Source organism: Prionailurus viverrinus, chromosome B2 (genome assembly GCF_022837055.1).
Source record: "Prionailurus viverrinus isolate Anna chromosome B2, UM_Priviv_1.0, whole genome shotgun sequence".
Classification (NCBI taxonomy): domain Eukaryota; kingdom Metazoa; phylum Chordata; class Mammalia; order Carnivora; family Felidae; genus Prionailurus; species Prionailurus viverrinus.
The window spans coordinates 96,207,400-96,228,162 of NC_062565.1; the positions used below are offsets into that span (position 1 = coordinate 96,207,400).

Consider the following 20,763-nt stretch of genomic DNA (forward strand, 5'->3'; position numbering starts at 1 on the left):
CTCAACGCAGGGGCAGAGAGACAACAGAGACAAGCACACACACACACACACACACACACACACACACAGAAGCTGAAACAGGTTCAACGCAGGGGCAGAGAGACAGAGACAGACACACACACACACACACACACACACACACACACACAGAATCTGAAACAGACTCCAGGCTCGCAGGGGCAGAGAGACAGACAGACAGACACACACACACACACACACACACACACACACACACACACACACACACTATCTGAAACAGACTCCAGGCTCTGAGCTGTCAGCACAGAGCTCAACGCAGGGCTCAAACCCACGAACTGTGAGATCATGACCTGAGCCGAAGTCAGATGCTCAACCGATTGAGCTACCCAGGTTCCCCTTTTTAAAATAAATTCTATGGGGCACCTGGGTGTCTCAGTCGGTTAAGCGGCTGACTTCAGTTCAGGTCATGATCTCTCAGCTCTAAGGCTCATGAGTTTGAGCCCCGCCATCGGGCTCTGTGTTGACAGCTTAGAGCCTGGAGCCTGCTTCTGATTCTGTGTCTCCCTCTCACTCTGCCCCTCCCCTGCTCACGTTCTGTCTCTTTCTCTGTCTCAAAAATAAACATTAAAAAAATTTTTTTTAATAAGAAAAAATATATTCTGGACTTCTAAATAAGAGAACATTTCCTAATATAACTTTACTCACAGTGAAGCAAATTATTTAGCAATAAATACAAGGTTAATAATACAAATTGCAGATCTCAACAAACCTTATTTTTAAAATCATCCTTTCAAAGAATCTAAAGTGGCTTAAATAATGAAATAGAATTAAATAATGCTCCCCAAAAAAGCAAAAACACGACTAGCTGGTATCCTATACGGTTCTGTCCTTTGAATGTCAGTGAGTTATGCCTAGATTTAAAAGCTGAAAAATTTGGAAATACATCTAATTCCTCTCAAAATGGTGACCCAATACATTGCCTAACCAAGATTCAAATATTAACTAATACTAGTTATGTTTGCTTACATCTACACAACATAATTGTGAAAAAGTCATCAATTACTAGAGATCATGTATTTATTTAGAAATAATTTAGAATGAATGCCCTGCTAGTAAAATAAAACAGTAGGTAGTTTTAGTCACATATGTGTTATATCTCTTAATAACACCCTCGAACGTCTCTATTTGAAAGTTAGCATCTAACACAAATCTTTCATAACCAAATATGAGTACTGAAGGAAATTCTGGATTACCTAAAAAATAGAACGTTTCCTTCAGAAACATTTCAGAAGCCATGGAAGGGGAAAAAAGAAAAAAAGAAAAAAAAAGCCCTAGCCTGCCAAAAACTAAAATAAAAATAATAATTAAAAAAAACAAAATAGGGGTGCCTGGGTGGTGCAGTCAGTTAAGCGTCCGACTTCAGCCAGGTCACAATCTCGCGGTCCCTGAGTTCGAGCCCCGGCGTCAGGCTCTGGGCTGATGGCTCAGAGTCTGGAGTCTGTTTCCGATTCTGTGTCTCCCTCTCTCTCTGCCCCTCCCCCGTTCATGCTCTGTCTCTATCTGTCCCAAAAATAAATAAACGTTGAAAAAAAAAATTAAAAAAAAAAACAAAATAAAAACGCTGCTTTATAGAAAAGTTATAGATTCTATCCAATTCTCATCCTTCTCTCTGAACTTCTTAAATTGTATGAGCTCTATATAATGCCTTGTATTTTTACAAAAGAGACCTCTGTTAGTTCTATTCTAGGAGTTCTAGTTCATCATTTTAGGAATTATTTCATTATTCATCAATTATTGCCATCTATGCTTTAAAGATAAAAAAGACTAAAATAGTAGCAATTTGGAAGAACAATGGCATGCCTAGAAGGATGATACAATAATGCATCCTTCCATTTTCTCACTGTTTCACCTAGAATATCATATTTCAAGAAAGCATAAAGTAAGGATCCAGACCCCATCTACTTTTAGGTATCATTAACATGGCTGAAAGCAAAAAAATGTCTTGTTTTCCATGCATAGTGGGAAAGAGAGGAAACACTGACAAGGGAAGATGTTATGCAATTATCCGATAAATCAGATGATTTTTACAAAAAGAGCAGTACTTTAGACTTTAGACCGTAAAACTGATCATTTAAGTGAAATCTCAGATTATGAGCCATTAGATGACATTCTAGGCGAATTTTACAGAATTCAAAAACTAATTAATGAACAATGTATTTTTTTGGTTATATATATATATATATATATGTATATACTTATATAGATAGATACATCTTTTTAAAATTCAAGTTAGTTAACATATGGTGTAGTGTTGGTTTTAGGAGAATTTAGTGATTCAGCAACTTACATATAACACTCATCCCAACAAGTGCCCCCTTAATACCCATCACTCATTTAGCCCATCCCCCCACCTACCTCCCCTAAAGCAACCCTCAGTTTGCTCTTTGTATTTTAGAGTCTCTTCTGGTTTGCCTCCTTCTCTGTTTTTATATTATTTTATTTTTCCTTCCCTTCCCCTATGTTCATCTGTTTTTGAACAACGTATTTCTAAAGAGATGGCATTCTTATCCACTTAGTCGTTCAACAGCAAGAATTCCATTATACAATATTTTATGACAAGAATCTGGATCATTTTGCTAAAAAGATGTGTGATAGTATTTTTACATCTTGTATGCTATTTGTGCACTGCAATTTACCTGATAAGAAGCAGGTAAGTGCTAAAGGCAGATTTGTACCAAAGATGACAGGAAGGAATCATATGACGTAGAAATGAAAAAGTATTGATCATTCAAATTGGTATTTACTAATGTAAACACAAGTTTTACAACAAAATCATGATCTGTCAAAGGTTTTAAAAACTTCTTTAAGCATTGCTGTAAAGTACCAATAAGCCAGAACCTCTTAGAGGTCTATTTACATGACAACAAATGAGTAGTTAGTTGCATTCAGAAGACACTGCCCATTTCAGGTGTCTGTACCTTCAAAACCAGGAAAATACGGAGTGAAAATCTGAATTTGCTGTATTTAAATACTTCTTAAAATCTCTAATAAAGTTGTCATTCACTATTCCTTTATTCGTCTCTAAGTTATTTATAAAATGACTTAAACATATGTCTGTCTGTGTATCTAAGTTCACTTCCTCAGATGGTAAATGAAGACTCTATCTATCTAAGTTCACTTCCTCAGATGGTAAGTGAAGACTCTTTATCCTGATAAATATTAGGATGAAATTTAAATATTATGGTTCCTAATACTTGTATTTAAATATAAATGTATGTTAAGTATTAATATAAAAGCATTCTAAATGTAATAGCTAATAACTACCCTGTAACACTCCTTAAAAATAAAACTGCACCAAAAAAAAACTATTTACTTCCTTATACTGTCCGGTCAACATCTACAGCTTATATACGGCTCAACGCAGGTGTTTATGTCAGAATGATTTTGATGCAAGGATACCAACTCCAAACAAATATACTATCTGAATTAACTGGTTCCAAGACTGCTTATTTCTGATGAGTTCATTAATATGCAAGAAAATCTATAACCAAAAACAGAACTGGCAAAAATTAAAGGTACTGAATTTCTCTTACACTATAATCTGATTTACATCAAGGGTTTCAAAAGTACTAATTTGTACAACTCCTCTAAATAGATATTCTACATAATTTTGTCAGGAGGCTGCTAACCCACAACACAGAAACCACATAAGCCATAACTATAAGTAAATCATAATGTAGCCATTTATCTGTTATGTTGCTACTCCTGCCAATCTAACCTAAATTTAACAGAAAAGGAAGCGATGAGGATATGAACCTGGAATATATCCCAGAAGAGAGCCAACAGTAAAGGTTCCATCTACCGCCCCATAACAACTGACTGTGCTAGAAGTTAGTGTGAGGTCTATTTTTCACATTTTATTCATTTTCTTTCTCTTCCTTAAACTGATCTAGTCTTTTCTAAATTCAATTTCTCAAAATGAGTAATATTTTCATTATTCTTTGCATAAGCTGTTTCTTCTTCACCCTTTCATTACTGCTAAAATACATACACACATACTGGCCACATGTATAGCAATAACGGATATGTTCCTAAGTCAGCCAAGGGTGCTCACAGTAGTCTAAACATCTGCAGTGGGATAATAAAGCAGTATTCTAACATCAGCAGCAAAAGAAAGCTTCCCCATATACTAGAGAACTGTCATCCTACTCCATGTCACTGAAATAAATGCAGCCTATTCATAAGTCTGTTACAGTGATTCACTAGAAACAGGATTACATTTCATTGAATAAAAAAGGGCACAACTCAAATGTACACCAAAGTAATTTAATGATTACAATAAATTTTGCCCTGCTTCATCTATGGAACAAACAACTGTAGACTAGCACTGTGTTTCACAGCTTTCTAAACCTATTCTTATGCATGAAAAATTACAAAAATAACCAAGGGGATACTAAATGTCTAAAATGCTAAGTAAGCCACATTTCAAAATTCAAGTTTACAAAATAATGTATAAAATTTTAGAAGTTCAAAACCTTAGAAAAATGACTATCCATAAGAGAGAAAAGCCTGCACAGTGTTTATGATTAAGATGTCATTTTGTTAAAATTTACTTCTGAAACCACACAGATATAGTATTAAATTCTGGGTCATTCCGTTTAAGATCAAAATCAGTGCCGCTTTTTTTTTTTTTTAATTCAAAAGGTAGTTTCAACTTCTTACTTTCAACAATCAGTCCTGAAAATAAGTCAGTTTACCTAAGATAATAATAAGAAGAAAGGAAAACTTTTTCTAAAACTTATACTGAAGGCCTAAGATCTAACCAATATTAGGGTATACAAACAAAGTATTCTTTTGAAGAACCAGAAACTGTTCTCTTAAAATAAGTCTAATACAAAAGTAACAAATACAATCTTTGGACACTTGATTTATGGTAAAAAGTAACTTCACCTTTTAAAATGCAATGTTACAGCACCCTCTGCTGACTAATCAACTCAAATCACTCTTTAAAAAAAAAAAAAAAAGATCCTTACATTTGAGTTAGATCAGCACTTTCCACCTGCCATGTAATTTTTAAAACAAAGGACTGTAGAGGATAAAACATTAATCAAATAAAGACCCCTCGGATTCTCTCTATAAATCAACAATATCTTAAGTATTCATGATGTGTATACCACTGCTCTTAAATATATTTCTATTCTAAGATGGACAATTAACATAAGCAATGCAGAGAGAACATACAGAATTAAAAAAAAAAACAACAACTAGCAAATAGAATATCAGCAGGTGTGGTAGAAAGAGCCCTGAACTGAGAACTCAAAATCCAGTCCTACTCACTCATTTGAGCAAAAGTTATTTTATTGATTGGAGCCTCATTTTCTCAATAAAAAGAAGAGACTAATTTAATTTAGATTCATTCATGCAGTGAACAAACATTTACTTAGCACCTCTTACGTACTGCTACTTAAGGTACAAAGCCCATACTGAAGTATCTCGTGCAGATATTTAAACAATCTTAACAATAAATATGAATAGGACTTCTAGAGTAAGAAAGAATATCAATTTATGCTCTTTCTTCCTTCTTTTATGAATTATCTTGTGTTTGATTTTTTTCTCACTTGACTTTATTTAAAACTCCAAAGAATCAGGTATAAGAAAGATGTTATCATCCTACTCAAATACATGTTCTTCTACTCTTTAAGACACTTGCATGGTCTCAAAAGTCCAAGTCCTACAAAACTTCAGTGGTAGCTGCTTCCCTACATGATTACCCTATATGAAGCCCACTGCTTAAATGCCAGATATTGATAGCCTATGACTCCTTTAACACAGGGAAGATAACTCCTTTAATGTGGAAGAAAACTGCAATAGTTAGGAGGAAAAAGAGAAAAAGATCAAGACTTAGCCCAGAGGTCCTAGGTTACATTCACACCTCTGGAAGCTATTCCTTCCTCAAATACATGGAGTACCTAACAATATGGTAGTTAGTCCCCCATATCTGTAGGGGATATATTCCGAGACTGCCCCAGCAGGTGCCTGAAACCACAGATAGTACCAAACTCAACACATTTTACATTTTTTCCTAAACGTACCTATGGTAACGTTTCATTTATAAATTAGGCACAGTAAGGGACTAACAACAATAATATAATAGAACAATTACATTAAGTTATATTAAAAGTTACATGAAGTGGTCCGTCAAAATATCTTACTGTACTGTACTCACCACTCTTCTTGTGATGATGTGAGATGATAAAATGCCTACGTGATGAGATGAAGTGAGGTGAATGACATACGCATTATGGCACGGCATAAGGCTACTACTGACCACCTTCCGACAATATGTCAGAGGAGATCACCTGCTTCCAGACCACGGCTGACTGAGGGTAAATGAAACTACGGAAGCAAAACCGCAGGATAAAGGGGGACTACTGCACTAAAGGCAGAATTTTAACAAAAGCCATTAAACACAATGAGCTTACAACAAGACATATAACTATGAGAGTGACATCACGCATAATAAAAAGTTATCACCCCAAAACCTACAATGAAGTATGTGACCACAGTTACTTTCATACAAGCTCTCTAAAAGTAAAACTAATTTTAAGTTTACTGTTTAATAAAAGACTTTCAGAAGGGATAAATCCTGACAAAGTAAGGACATGATATATTTAAGCCACGATTATTACTCCATAGTAACAGGGAGAAATGGGTCCAAACATTATTTACTGATACAGAATACAAATGTATAGAATACAAATCCTATCAAATACAAAAACCACCACCATACAGGATGGATTAAAAAGCAGCTGAAGGATGATGACTAAGCACTCATTTACTTGTAAAAGTTAAATTGAGGTTTCCCATCATTTTCAGAGTTTCTCATTTGGGGGTGGTTTTGTACCCCTCCACCCCGGGACATTTGGCAACATTTTTTATAATCATGACTAGAGGGAATATTACTAGCACTGGCAGGCAGAGGTCAAAGCTGCTGCTAAAAATCCTGCAATGTATAGGATAGCCCTTCCACAACAAAAAATTATCTGGGTCAAAATGTCAACAGGGCTGTTGTTGAGAAGCCCTACTTTACAATGATAAAATTGAAAAGCCTAGTGTCAGTCACATGGATTCTTACAATAATGTGTATGCAACTAATACACATAAAGCAATGTAACTTCAATACCCAACTATAATACAGATAGAACTGCCAAGAATATAGATATATCCTATTGCTACTCAGCCACAATCTTTCCCCCTCCTTCCTTTCCCTCTACTCTCCTGGTCCTTGCTCCTCTTACACTTCTTTTAAGCCACCTTCCCATTCCAAAACCTCCAATTCTGAGAAATAAAAAGAAACAGAAAACATGGACTTATCAGTGCTGTCTGAGATCTAGAACTAGTCAAGAGTCATAATGAGTCTGATATATGACTATGAAGCTCATCAGTACGGTTTTTACTAAAAAATGAATGCTATAAAGAACTTTGTCATCCTTTCCCAGAATTGCCTCAAAAAGTTGGAGACGTGACCCATAACCCAATACAAAATCACCTTGTAGGTTTCTAAACCATCATGAGAAATCTATTCACTCGTGGGAATTCATCAACACAAGGTAAGTTCCAAAAGTTCACTCCTTATTTCTAAGTAATGCCTGTATTTAAGTCAACTGCACTTATTAAACATCTACTAGCTTCCTTTTTTATAAGACTCTTTTTAAACTCTTCATTTTAATACTCCGAGATTCGGAATCCAAGTCTACTTTTAACCTATTTATACGTTTCATATTTCCTTCGAGTCTTGACTCAGTCTATTATCTTTTCATTCAACTACATTCATATGGCAGCATTTCAACACCTATATCCCAGCATACCTTGAACCTTTTTTTTTATATGCCTCTCTCTGTAATTTCTCCAGTTTCACTAAATATTTTTGGAAGCACAATTTACAAAACTCCCTAAAGTAACAGAGGAAGCACAAAATACATCATCTATACACGGATAAGCCCAGATTTAGGATTTATTTTCAATATGTTTCTTCAGAATGATATAGTATCAAAATTATTTTTCACATAAAAAGAAAATCAATACATTTTTAATACTAAACCAAGGCTAGATAAAATGTGCATACTGGCACAGTGATCAACTAAATGTGGCAATCGGTTGGAAAGATGCCACTTTAGGTAATCATGTGCATATAAAGATCTATTATAAAAACTTTGGAAATAGAACCAAAATTGAATACTGCCACAGAGTGACATTCTTAGGGGAGTCTTAAATGTATCTGAAGAAAGGAAAAAAAAAAACCCAACAACCGCATAACCAAATACACTACTATTATGCTATAGAAAAATCTACTGTTGAAAATATATACAAATGTGTCCAGTCTCCCATGCATCCAACAGAAGGAAGAAATATTTTCAGTAAAATATTTGAATAAAATGCACTGTATTATATGAGCTAGACTAGTGATTTATTTCTTTATGTAACTTTTTTAAAATTGCTAGAGGGCACTATACCTTCTTAAAGCTAGCATATACTCAATGCTTAAAAATGCAGAAAAATTCACTCACCATTTCAGTGGTGTGCCTTCATATTCAAACCATATCTCACTAATGTCTTCTTGTCTCATAACCTTCTGAAAGTGCTTTTTCACTTTGTCAGTTACCAACGTCAAATAACTTACTCTTGGCAAAAGCAACTGAAATGAAAATTTGTAAAACCGTATTTATTTACTATTTTTTTTAAATGTATATACTAAATAGGTTTTTGTATCTTAAGGAAAAACAGCCATGTTTTTTGCATTATTTTGAATATTCCACACAAAGTCAACTGCTTTTTATAGCAAACCCTTTATAGGCTAAAGGTTAATAACTTTTAAAATTTCTTGTCATTACTTAAAGTACAGCTTATAGTATAAGTACCTAGAATAAACAACACAAATCAATCTACATACAATCTTTCTGTAATACTTTTCTCCAAATAAAAATACAATGTAATCAGATGTCATGCTATTTAGGATGCTTCTTACTTCTATTAAATTTAACTTAAAAATTAATATGATTCACCTGAGTTAATTAAACTGTTCTGAGAAGATAATCAACTCAGTCCTAATGTACATCTTGACTTATCAATCAGGACTTCTCAATTGGTCCATCATGTTTTGATAATCTACTGTGTATTAGGTTACTCGCAATGAAGAAGAACACCAAGACAAAGATATAATCTGTCCTCTTCTATATGAGGCTAAAATAAAGGCAAAAAAAAAAAATTCATAAGAAGTACTTACAAAACTACTTCATTGCAGCAACAGAGAGGCCTTTAAAGGTAAAATAGAAGCTCATTTAATGAACAAGAGGGGCCCACTATGATAGCATGAATAAAAGGACGGCACAATGAGAAACAGTATTTGAGGAATATTCTAGCAGTTTGTACATAAAAGACTTAAAGAAGGTAAGATTATAGACTGGAAATCTGTTAAGGAAACATCACATGAGGAGATGGGCATGAAGGAATGGAAAAGTGAGAAAGGTCTGGAAATCAGTCAGACAGATTTTGGTTACTACTAATCAAAAAACTGAAGGAGAAAAATAAGTTAAAGATGATTATTGAGCTACACATTTAAATCTTTAATTTTTTTTAATGTTTATTTTTGAGAGACAGAGAGAGAGAGAGAGCATGCAATCAGGGGAGGGGCAGAGAGGGGGGGGAGACAGAATCTGAAGCAGGCTCCAAGTTCTGAGCTGTCAGCACAGAGCACGATGCAGGGCACAAACCCAGGAACCCATGGGATCATGACCTGAGCCAAAGTCTAATGCTTAACCAACTGAGCCACCCAACCAGGCACCCCTAAAGCTTTAAAGTGCAATAAGACACAAGCTTAAGATGTAATGCCGGTAGACTGGTGATCCTGCCACTGTCCATCAACTCCTTCAATCCTGTCTTCACAGAGCCTGGGGCTACTTGGACTTTGGAGAAAGAAAAGTCTGGGAGGGAATATTGGGCTAGGTAAACCTTCAACCAGCATGGTTATAATGGCCATCATTGTTTTTCCCCCACCAAAGATACCCAGAAAGAAAACATGAGAGTATGTAAGAAAATTGACTAGAATTTTTATAAAGAAGAACACACAAGTGGATAAAAGGAGGAAAGTGGCTGGGGCGCCTGGGTGGCTCAGTCATTAAGCATCCAACTTCAGCTCAGGTCATGATCTCACGATTTGTGAGTTTGAGCCCTGCATCATACTCTATGCTGACAGCTTGGAGCCTGGAGCCTGCTTTGGATTTTGTGCCTACCTCTCTCTCTGTCCTTCCCCCACTCACACTCTCTCTGTCTCTCAAAAAAGGAATAAATGTTAAAAAAAATTTTTTTAAAGGAGTAAAGTGTCAAAAATTTATGTTTTTCCCTCCTTTGTTGTAGATACTCTAGCCATTTCTTACTTTCTAAGCTTCTGTCTTTTGCTGGTAAAATTGTCTTGTTATTCTCTTTCAGCTGCTTTTGACAGGCTAACTCTGCTGCATTTTTCATGCTGTTCATTCAGTTATGTCTTTTGGGGGTGCCCAGGTGGCTCAGTCAGTTAAGCATCTGACTCTCGATTTTGGCTAAGGTCATGATCTCAACCTCAGGAGATATGGAGCCTGCTTAAGATTCTCTCTCTTCCTCTTCCTCTGCCCCTCCCCTGCTTGTGAGCACATGTACACACTCTCTCTCAAGAAAACAAATTAATTAATTAAGTGAAAAAGTTGTCTTTTGGTTAGTAAAGCAAGTAGAACTACTGGGCTGGGGAATACATACAAAGAGAAATACTCTGGTTAAGGGAACTAATATTTAATCACAGAAAATCAAGATAACAAGCCCCAACTGGGTAAGAGAATATGACAGTGGTCCTAGGGACAACAGGGTACAGGGGGTAGGAGGTAGCTGGCATGCTCCAGGATGGAACGGAAGGTACTTGTTAATACTAGAAGTAAGCTTTTGGATAGCAATGTGGATTCAACAAAATGTTAAGTTCCTCTTTTATAAAGAAACAACTAGAATGTGGATTAGGGAAGAAAAGAAAAAGGAAATGAATACAGTATGCAAGAAAAAACACTAGTTGTTTTACAGGAAATTATCAACTCTATTTTATATGCAGTTTAAACAACTTGCAGAATCATGTTCCATTAAAGAAATGGCAAAGAAAAGATTCATTAAAATCAGAAATCACAGAATCAAATACAAATGTAGTGTGGGCATCTCTAAGAAATTAAAATAGCATAATAAATTAGCCATTTTTTTTAAATAAATAAGTACAGAATTGACCCTTGAACAACGTGGGAGTTAGGGGTGTCAACCCCCACATGGTTCAAAATCCATGTATAACTTTTGTCTCCTCAAAAACTTAAACTACTAATAGTCTCTTGACTGGAAGCCTTACCAATAACATAAACAGTCAAATAACAAGATATTTTGTATGTTATATGTATTATATAGTCTTATAATAAATAAAGAAAGCTAAGAAAATGTTACTAAAATCATAAGGAAAAGAAAATACATTTACAACACTGAACTGTAAAACAGATCAGCATATAAGTGGACCCACACAGTTCAAACTTGTGTAAGAATCAACTGTAATCTATTAGTCTAATAAGCTTTATACTAATAAATCCAAAACTTTTAATTTAAAATGTCTGTTGTAATTAAATAATAATCTATTCTGTAGAGAATATTAACCTATGGATATTATAAGAAAAGAAAACACATCAGGACTAATGAGCACGGATATCATCTCCTGATTTTGGGGTGTCGTACCACATGCCTAGGGTTCAAAGTTACTGAAAAATTCACAAATGATTTTCATGAAATGAAAACTTCTTTACATAAGGAATGCCGAGTATTAGAATGTAAGCTCCAATAATACAGGGATTTTTGTTCTGTCCACTGCTACATTCCAAATGCCCAAAATAGTGCCTGCTTTATACAACAGGCACACTATATATATTTGCTGAATGAAACACGCATCCCAAAGGTTAAGTAACAAAAAGCCAAAATGATAATTAATAAAGAATTCCCATTCTTCAGACAGAATCTATACCAAAATGTACTTGGAATCTTCTTTTCTAAATTGGTCTGTGGGAGTAATCTGTAACTAATATAAATATCTACAGCTGCACTAAAAAATGACACTAAGATTTGAGAATGGCTATATTAGAGTAAGTATAGATACAACTTATCTGGTAAATATTTAAGTAAGTAAAAATAAAGGGGCGCCTGGGTGACTAGTTGGTTAAGCGTCCAACTTCGGCCCGGGTCGTGATCTCACTGTTTACGGGTTCGAGCCCTGTGTTGGGCTGTGTGCTGACAGCTCAAAACCTGAAGCCTGCTTCAGGTTCTCTGTCTCCCTCTCTCTTTCCCCCTCCTGTACTCGCTCTCTGTGTCTCTCTCTCTCTTTTTCAAAAATAAACATTTAAAAAAATGAAAAAAAAAACCAGTAAAACAACATAATCCTGTCTTCTATATCCAGATTGTACCATTCACTGATTTTCTTAGGTGTATTTCATTGGTTTACTTTTTTTTTAATTGTGGTAAAATATATCTTGCATAAAATTTGCCATTTAAGCCATTTTTCAGTGTATAGTTCATTGGCATTAAATACATTCACACTGTTGTGCAACCATCACCACTCTCCATCTTAAGAATTTTTCATCAGCCCAAACTCAAATTCTGTACCAATGAAACAGTAACTCCCCTTATTCTTCTCTTCCCCGGGCCCTTGTCACTTTCCTAACTTGTTTCTTTGAATTGGACTATTCTAGGTACCTTGCCTAAGTGGAACCATAAAATATTTGTCCTTTTGCGTCTGGCTTATTTCACTTTAATTAATGTCTTTGAGGTTAACTTCTTTTAATATGAAAAGGATTATCCCTCTCTAGGGAAACTGTCAGCTACATGGCATCAATCCATCATTCTCTTATTCCTCATGTAGCACTATCAAGTACTCAGTGAGTATTACACAAGTGATTCATTTTTTTTCTATACAGCTTGCAAGGAATACAGGAATAGCTGTACAGATTACTTATGTTTCTGAAAAAGGTAGCTGCAATATTATTTATTTGTGCCAAATCCTATTTTGTCCAACAATTTTCAATTATAAAATTAGAGGCTTATTTACCTAGAACAAAAGTAGAATTAAAATATACTAGAATTCTGTTCCATTTCAATGCATGAGGCATCACACCAGACAATGAAGACAGAGCACTGAATGAGACAAGAGTTCCTCCCACAGCACTAACAGGCTAGATAGATGGTCAGCAAAAACAAAATTACAAATGTGATGAATGCAAGGAGGAAGGAAAGAGTGCTACAAGACAAAGTAGCAAAGGAATTTAACCTCATCTAGGGGCTTATGGAAAGCCATGACAGGAAACTATGTTTAGGCAACAGCCAGAAGGTAAACAGGAGTGAACCAAACATGAGTGCTGTGAATGTTTGGCTGTGAGTAGGAGTGGAGATACTGCTGCTTATTCCAGACAGAGGAAATACAAGAAGCCATAAAGTGAATATGAGAAGACAAAGATTGGCACGCTGGAGGAACCGTAAGAAGTTGAATATGACAGGAATAGAGAGGGTTGAGACAGCAGAGTAGTGAATAAGGAAGGGACCAGATAAACTACAGGAAGGATCTTAAGATGAGGAAAGGCTACTAAAGGTTTTATGCCAACTAAAAACTGAAAAATGGAAAGAGGGCAAGAATGAAACAGGGAAATTAGTATTATCAAATCCCATCAGTTTTTAAATGGTGGTCTGTTCTCAACAAATCGAATCCAACAGTACATTAAAAGAATCACTCACCATAATCGAATGGGATTTATTCCTGGGCTGCAAGGGTGGTTCGATATTCGCAAATCAATCGTGATACACCACATTAATAAAAGAAAGGGTAAGAACCACACGATCTTCTCCTTAGATGCAGAAAAAGCATCTGACAAAGGACAGCAACCATTCTTAATAAAAATCCTCAACAAAGTAGAGATACAGGAAATATATCTCAACATCATAAAGGCCATATATGAAAAACCCACAGCTAATCATCCTCAATGGAGAAAAAGTGAGAGCTTTTCCTCTACGGTCAGGAACTAGATAGGGATGTCCACTCTCACAATTGTTATTTAACACAGTCCTTGAAGTCTTAGCCTCAGCAATCAGAAAACAAAAACAAATAAAAGGCATCCAAACCATTAAGGAGGAAATCAAACTTTCACTATTTGCAGACAACATGATACTCTATGTAAAAACCTGAAAGACTCCACCAAAAAATTGCTAGAACTGATACACGAATTCAGTAAAGTCGCAGTATATAAAATCAACGTACAGAAATCTGTGGCTTTTCTATACACCAATAATGAAGCAGCAGAAAGAGAAATCAAGGAATCGATCCCATTTGCAACTGCATCAAAAACCACAAGACACCTAGGAATAAATCTAACCAAAGAGGTAAAAGATCTGTACTGTGAAAACTATAGAACACTTGTGAAAGAAATTGAAGACACAAAGAAATGGAAAAGCATCCCAAGCTCATGGAATGGAAGAACACTGTTAAAATGTCTATACTACCCAAAGCAATCTACACATTTAATGCAATCCCTATCAAAATACCGCCACATTTTTCACAGAGCTAGAACAATCCTAAAATTTATATGGAACCACAAAAGACCTAGAATAGCCAAAGCAATCTTGAAAAAGAAAATAAAAGCCAGAGGCATCATGATTCCAGACTTCAACTTACATTACAAAGCAATAGTGATCAAGACGGTACAGCATTGGCACCAAAACAGACATACAGATCAGTGGAACATAACAGAAAACCCAGAAACGGACCCACAACTATAGGGTCAACTAATCTTTTAGAAGCAGGAAAGAATATACAATGGGAAAAAAAGACTGTCTCTTCACCAAATGGTGCGGAGAAAACTGGGTAGTGACATGCAGAAGGATGAAACTGGACCACTTTCTTACACCACACATGAAAATAAATTCAAAATGAATGAAAGGGGCACCTGGGTGGCTCAGTCTAAGGTTAAGCGTCCAACTTCGGCTTGGGTCATGAATTCATGGTTCTTGAGTTTGAGCCCCGCGTTGGGCTCTGCACTGACAGCTCAGAGCCTGGAGCCTTGCTTCGGATTCTGTGTCTCCCTCTCTCTCTGCCCCCCCCCCCCCCGCTTGTGCACTCTCTCTCTCAAAAATAAATAAATAAACATTTTTTAAAAACTCATTATCAAAATGAATGAAAGACCTCAACGTGAGACAAGAAACCATCAAAATCCTAGAGAACATAGGCAGCAACCTCTCTGATGTCAGCCATAGCAAATTCTTACTAGATACGTCTCCTGAGGTAAGGGAAACAAAAGCAAAAATAAACTTTTGGGACTTCATTCATCAAAATAAAAAGCTTCCGTACAGTGAAGGAAACAACAAGACTAAGAGGCAACCTTTGGAATGCGAAAAGATATTTGCAAATGACGTAACTGATAAAGGGTTAGTATCCAAAATCTATAACGAACTCATCAAACTCAATACCCAAAATACAAATAACCTACTTAAAAAATGTACAGAAAACATGAATAGACATTTTTTCAAAGAAGACATCCAGATGGCCAACAGACATATGAAAAGATGCTCAACATCACATCATCAGGGAAATACAAATCAAAACTACAATAAGAGATCACCTCACATCTGTCAGAATAGGTAAAATTAACAACACAGGAAACAACAAGTGTTGGCAAGAATGCAGAAAAAGGAGAATATACTTACACTGTTGGTGGAAATGCAAACTGGTACAGCCACTCTGGAAAACAGTATGGAGGATCCTCAAAAAGTTAAAAATAGAACTACCCTGCAACCCAGCAATTGCACTACCAGGTAATTTACCCAAAAGTTACAAAAAATACTGATTCGAAGGGACACATGCACCCTGATATCTACAGCAGCGCTATCAACAATAGCAAAGTATGTAAAGGACCCAAATGTCCATCAACTGATGACTAGATAAAAAAGATGTGGTATACATACACAATGGACTATTACTCGGCCACAACAAAGAATGAAACTAGCCATCTGCAACAACGTGGATTGAGCTTGAATGTATTATGCTAAGCGAAATAAGTCCATTAGAAAAAGACAAATAGCATATGATTTCACTCATTATGTGGAATTTAAGAAATGAAACAGATGAACATGAGGGGAAAAAAGAGAGGCAAATCATAAAACAGACTCTTAACTGTAGAGAACAAACTGAGGGTTGCTGGAGGGAGAGTGGATAGGGGGGATGGGTTAACTGGGTGATGGGGATTAAGGAGGGCACTTGTGATGAGTACTGGGTGTAGTATGTTAAGTGATGAATCACAAAATTCTACTACTGAAGCTAATATTATACTATATGTTAACTAACTGGAATTTAAATAAACTTAAAAAAGAAAAGAAAAAAAATAAATTGTAGTCCTAACTAGGCTGTTGCAATGGGTATGGAAGAAGCTGGCTACATTTCAGAGATATTTGAGATGTAAAATCAGATGGATTAAGTTACTAACTGAATGTCAGGGATATGAGAGAATGAAGCAACAAAGGATGAGTCCTTTCTTAATTACTGGTGAGAATAATTAATTAGCTGGGTGACAGATCTACTTGCACAAATAGGAAGGGAGTACAGCAGATGACCAGGCTATCTGGAAGAAATGATGATGAGTCCAGTTTCAAACACACGAAGTTTGAGTGTCTTCAAGACATCTCAGTGAGGATATACAGCAGACAGACATATAGGAACAGAACTCAGGAGAAAAATCTTGGGAGTTGTCAAGATGAAAATGCTCGACAAGAGATTAAAATGGTGGCTCCAGGGGGGAAAGAGTGAAGTGGAGGGGGAAAAAAAAGCAAAGTTCCAAGGAATGCCAACACTAAGGAAGAAGCAAAGGAGAGAGATCTGGCAAAGGAGACCAAAAACAAAAACAAAAACAAAAACAAAAACAAAAAACCAGAATAGTAGAAGCAAAACCAGGATTATGAGGCACTGCACAGCAAGAGAGAATAATGTCACAAAGTGGAGAAAACATCCAAATCAATAGCAAACACCACTGAGAGATCAAGCAAATGAAAATTCAAAAACAGACTCTAGGTTTGACAAAAAAGATGGCATCAGTGACTTTATCAAGAACAATTCTGTTGGAGTAGTGCGAAAATGTGATTACAGTAGGATAAGTGGAAGGTGGGAAGGAGACAATGAGTACAGACCACCTTTTTCCTAAGTCTGGCTGTGAAGGGAAAGCAAAAGGTTGAAAGAGAGATGGGGTCAACAGAAGGTGGTTTCAGGATAGGAAGGACTTAACATAATATAAATGCTGCAAAAAAAGGAGCTAGTAGGTAGAAGTTGAAAGTAAAATAAAGGGAGAAGGCAGGGGTAGAGGTAGGAGAATATCAGAATATCAGGCTTCCTGAGAAGACTACAGATGGGATCCAGAGCAGATAGAAGGATAGGGCTTGCCTAGGAGGAAGAACACCTCTTCCATTAAAACAAGAAGAAGTCAGTATGTGTGAATGCAGATATGTTTAGGAGACTTGGTGACAGAAGGTTAAGAAATCAAGAAGTGAGGTCACCTCTTCAGAGTGAAAAATAAGGTCAGGCCTCAGAGAAATAGAGGAGAAGAATAGAGAAAGCTTACTAAGGAAACATAAAAGGACTGCTCTGTAATGTTTACAGTCCACTCAGATTTATGACCATATGCCTAATTGCATGATTTTTGTAACAAGTCACAAAATATGAATGCAAATTAGTATTATGTTTTCATATTAGATAATCTAAATGAAAAGCAACAGTTTAAATGAATACAACAGCAACAACAGAATGAAAGACTGCCTAGTTTCCAACAAATTTCCTTCCTTATATTCCCTGCAAAATATATAATTCTCTGACATAGATATGGGATGTAGGCTGAAAGGAGATTTATGCAGAGGTAATAAATCAAAATGCAGAAATAAACAGGAATATATTTAACATTAATATTCTTTTCCAATGGCAAAGACTCTTTAAATAATAATTTAGTTTATAAATGTGGTAGAAATAGATAATTTAAAATCTAGTTTCTAAGAAATAAGGAATGAATGTTATAAAAAGAAAAGTGTAGGGATGCCTGGCTGGCTCAGTCCATGGAGCATGCGACTCTTGATCTCAGGGTTGTAGTTCAAGACCTACATTGGGTATAGGGATTACTTAAAAATAAAATCTTTAAAAAAATAATAAAACAAAACAAAACAAAACAAAGTATATTCCCATTCACCTATCCTTATCACACATCCACTTCAACATGAGTGGACTTTTCAGGCCATGCTAACAATCCTGTTATATCACCTCACCTGAGTTTTGAGAATGTCTAGGAAAGAGGCATACTGGCCCTCAGGCTATGTATTTTTACCTCATTTTATCCAGGATCTTTAAAATATTATCATTATTATAAACCAAAGCCATTAAAAATATTCAAGCTTAATTTACAACCACAACACATGTGAACTAAAACCATACTGTCACTGCCATTCTCACCTATAATTCTAAGACTAACCATTACTCACCTTAATTCTAAGACTAACCATGTTTTTGTATATTTTCTTCCCATATGTATTAACTTATGCTTAAGTATGTATGTATTTAAAGAGCAAAATCTAGATTATGCTACATGATTTTCAACTGTAGTTTTTGTTTAAAATGTATATATGCCTGTCAACCAACACTTTTCAAAAACATAATCATAATTACCATATGAGTTTCTTTTGGGTGAAAAATTAGGGCAAAATACATTAAAAAAAACAATTATCAATTAAACAAAACAATTTTCTTCCTTCTACAGATATCCCCAATACTTGCTGCCATTTTCAATTCAATTAGAAACTGTTGGAAAACAACTTACACTCTACTCTCACAACAATCTTTTCATCTTTAACAGATTCATATACAAAGAAGGAGAAACACTGTAGTCTTTAGATTTTAACTGCAGAATGCTGTCAACCATCATATTCTGATTTCAAAGTAAACAGACTGAAATTACATTTCTCATTTTTGCCACTTTGACCAATGAGACACACACACCCCTTTGTTTAGATACTATTAGAAAGCTACCTAAGGTGAAGAGCTTGAATTAAAATAACAGAAACTAATTTGGAAATAAAACATAAGTGATATCGTAACCCATATCACAGAAGAAGCCAAAAAAAAAAAAAAATACATCTAACAAGTGAAATTCTTCCAAAAATAAACTGTGACCACATTTTGTTTTTTTACTATGGAAGTTCTTCTAAAGGCAGAAAAGAAAACTGTTAAGATTTCCAAAGTTAAAATGACTTAAATGCATATATTCAGTTACGATAAGCTGCGTACTAGTAACAAAAAGCTGCCTGATTTCTCTGAAATTATATTCAGTGAGAAAACCCACAGAAATATAAAACAAAATCCCAACATGAATGCATGAGGTTTTCACGCACTGAGTGACCACCACTTGCATGACCTATGCCAGATGCTGAGGAGACACAAAGGCAAATGGCACCGCTCCTGTACCCAAATAGTGAAGGAGTTGGCTCCTTAAGTGGCTTCCTCCACCAGCCTGACTTCCCATGGCTAGAGCAGGCTATGGAGCAGTGCCACCTCTCACACACACAAGAAACAAAGCAAAGGGCAAGCTTTACTCATGTGAAACAAGAAATTCCAACACCACAAATACATTTCCACTTTTCCAGATCCCCCTAGGTACACAATATTCTGTCTATCTGTGACAAAACGAAAATAATGACAACTGAGAACGTCTTTGCTGTTTAGGGCCTGAATACTCTGTAAAAAGGCAAAGTATTATTATCTCTGACTGACAGATGCATATGTTTGGATTATACATGTGCTTAGAGAAGGAAAAAAAGCAGGCCAAAATCAGAAGACACTTGATACTGTTTTTTTAGAACAGATAATGACACTAATTCAAACCTACAAGTCTACATACAGTAATCTGTTATTAAATAATATGTTTTATGTAATACATATTAGCTTATCAACAGATGAAAACACACATGTTATATATTCATTGAGCTATAAAAAAGAATTTGATAGTTGCTTGGAGCCACTTAAATACAGAAGAATCAAATCTGAACCTATTATTTTCAAAATAACTCCTACAGCACATAACTTACGATTCCATTATCACAAATTATATACATATGTATTCATGAAAAAAGAATGTCAGGAAGGTCCCACAGCAACATATCAACAGCAATTTTTTTCCTCCCTCTGGATAGTAGGATTAGAGGTAATTTTTTATTTCCTTCCTTTGTTGATCTGTGTTTTCTCATTTTTTTCCATAATAAGTACTAATTGTATATAAAATGTTGGATAACAGCCTTTAGGTTCTTAGAGTTTATTTACAAAAATGGACAAAGTTAGATATCCCATTTTCTACCATCAACATACTTACATAATATGGTTCTGCCTCCCGTTCAGTTATCTCATCCTGATACAGGGTGAAACAAGTTGGAATTCGCCCAAACCATACATCTCGAAGCACATCTTTGTCATCTGTCATTCTTCCAGTGGGTAAAGCAGTGCATATAGGCTAAATTCTTTTTTCACCCAAAGCCAACCTGAAAATAAAATGAAGAGCATTAGTCAGATCCTTGCAAAGATAAATGAACCTGCTCTAAAACAAAGATTCTAGGAAAAAATGAATGCCATAAACATTTTTCATTTCAAAAAACTTGTGTGATCAGCATTCTTAAGAATGAATGCAA

The 20,763-nt window shown here is 35.5% G+C and overlaps 1 protein-coding gene across 2 annotated transcripts in view; it reads right to left on the minus strand.

Annotated features, from left to right (window-relative positions):
- ATG5 (autophagy related 5) overlaps positions 1-20,763 on the minus strand; it is a 133,184-nt gene that overhangs the window by 103,734 nt on the left and 8,687 nt on the right. The window contains exons 2-3 of one of the 2 annotated variants that reach the window (XM_047859511.1): positions 20,451-20,616; positions 8,547-8,674 (exon numbers count right to left, since the gene is read on the minus strand). In XM_047859511.1, the coding sequence (XP_047715467.1) occupies positions 8,547-8,674; positions 20,451-20,558 (236 nt within the window). In that variant the 5' untranslated portion in view covers positions 20,559-20,616. Of the gene's footprint in view, positions 1-8,546; positions 8,675-20,450; positions 20,617-20,763 lie in introns of those variants that run through there. The other variant, XM_047859512.1, reaches the window with a different exon arrangement.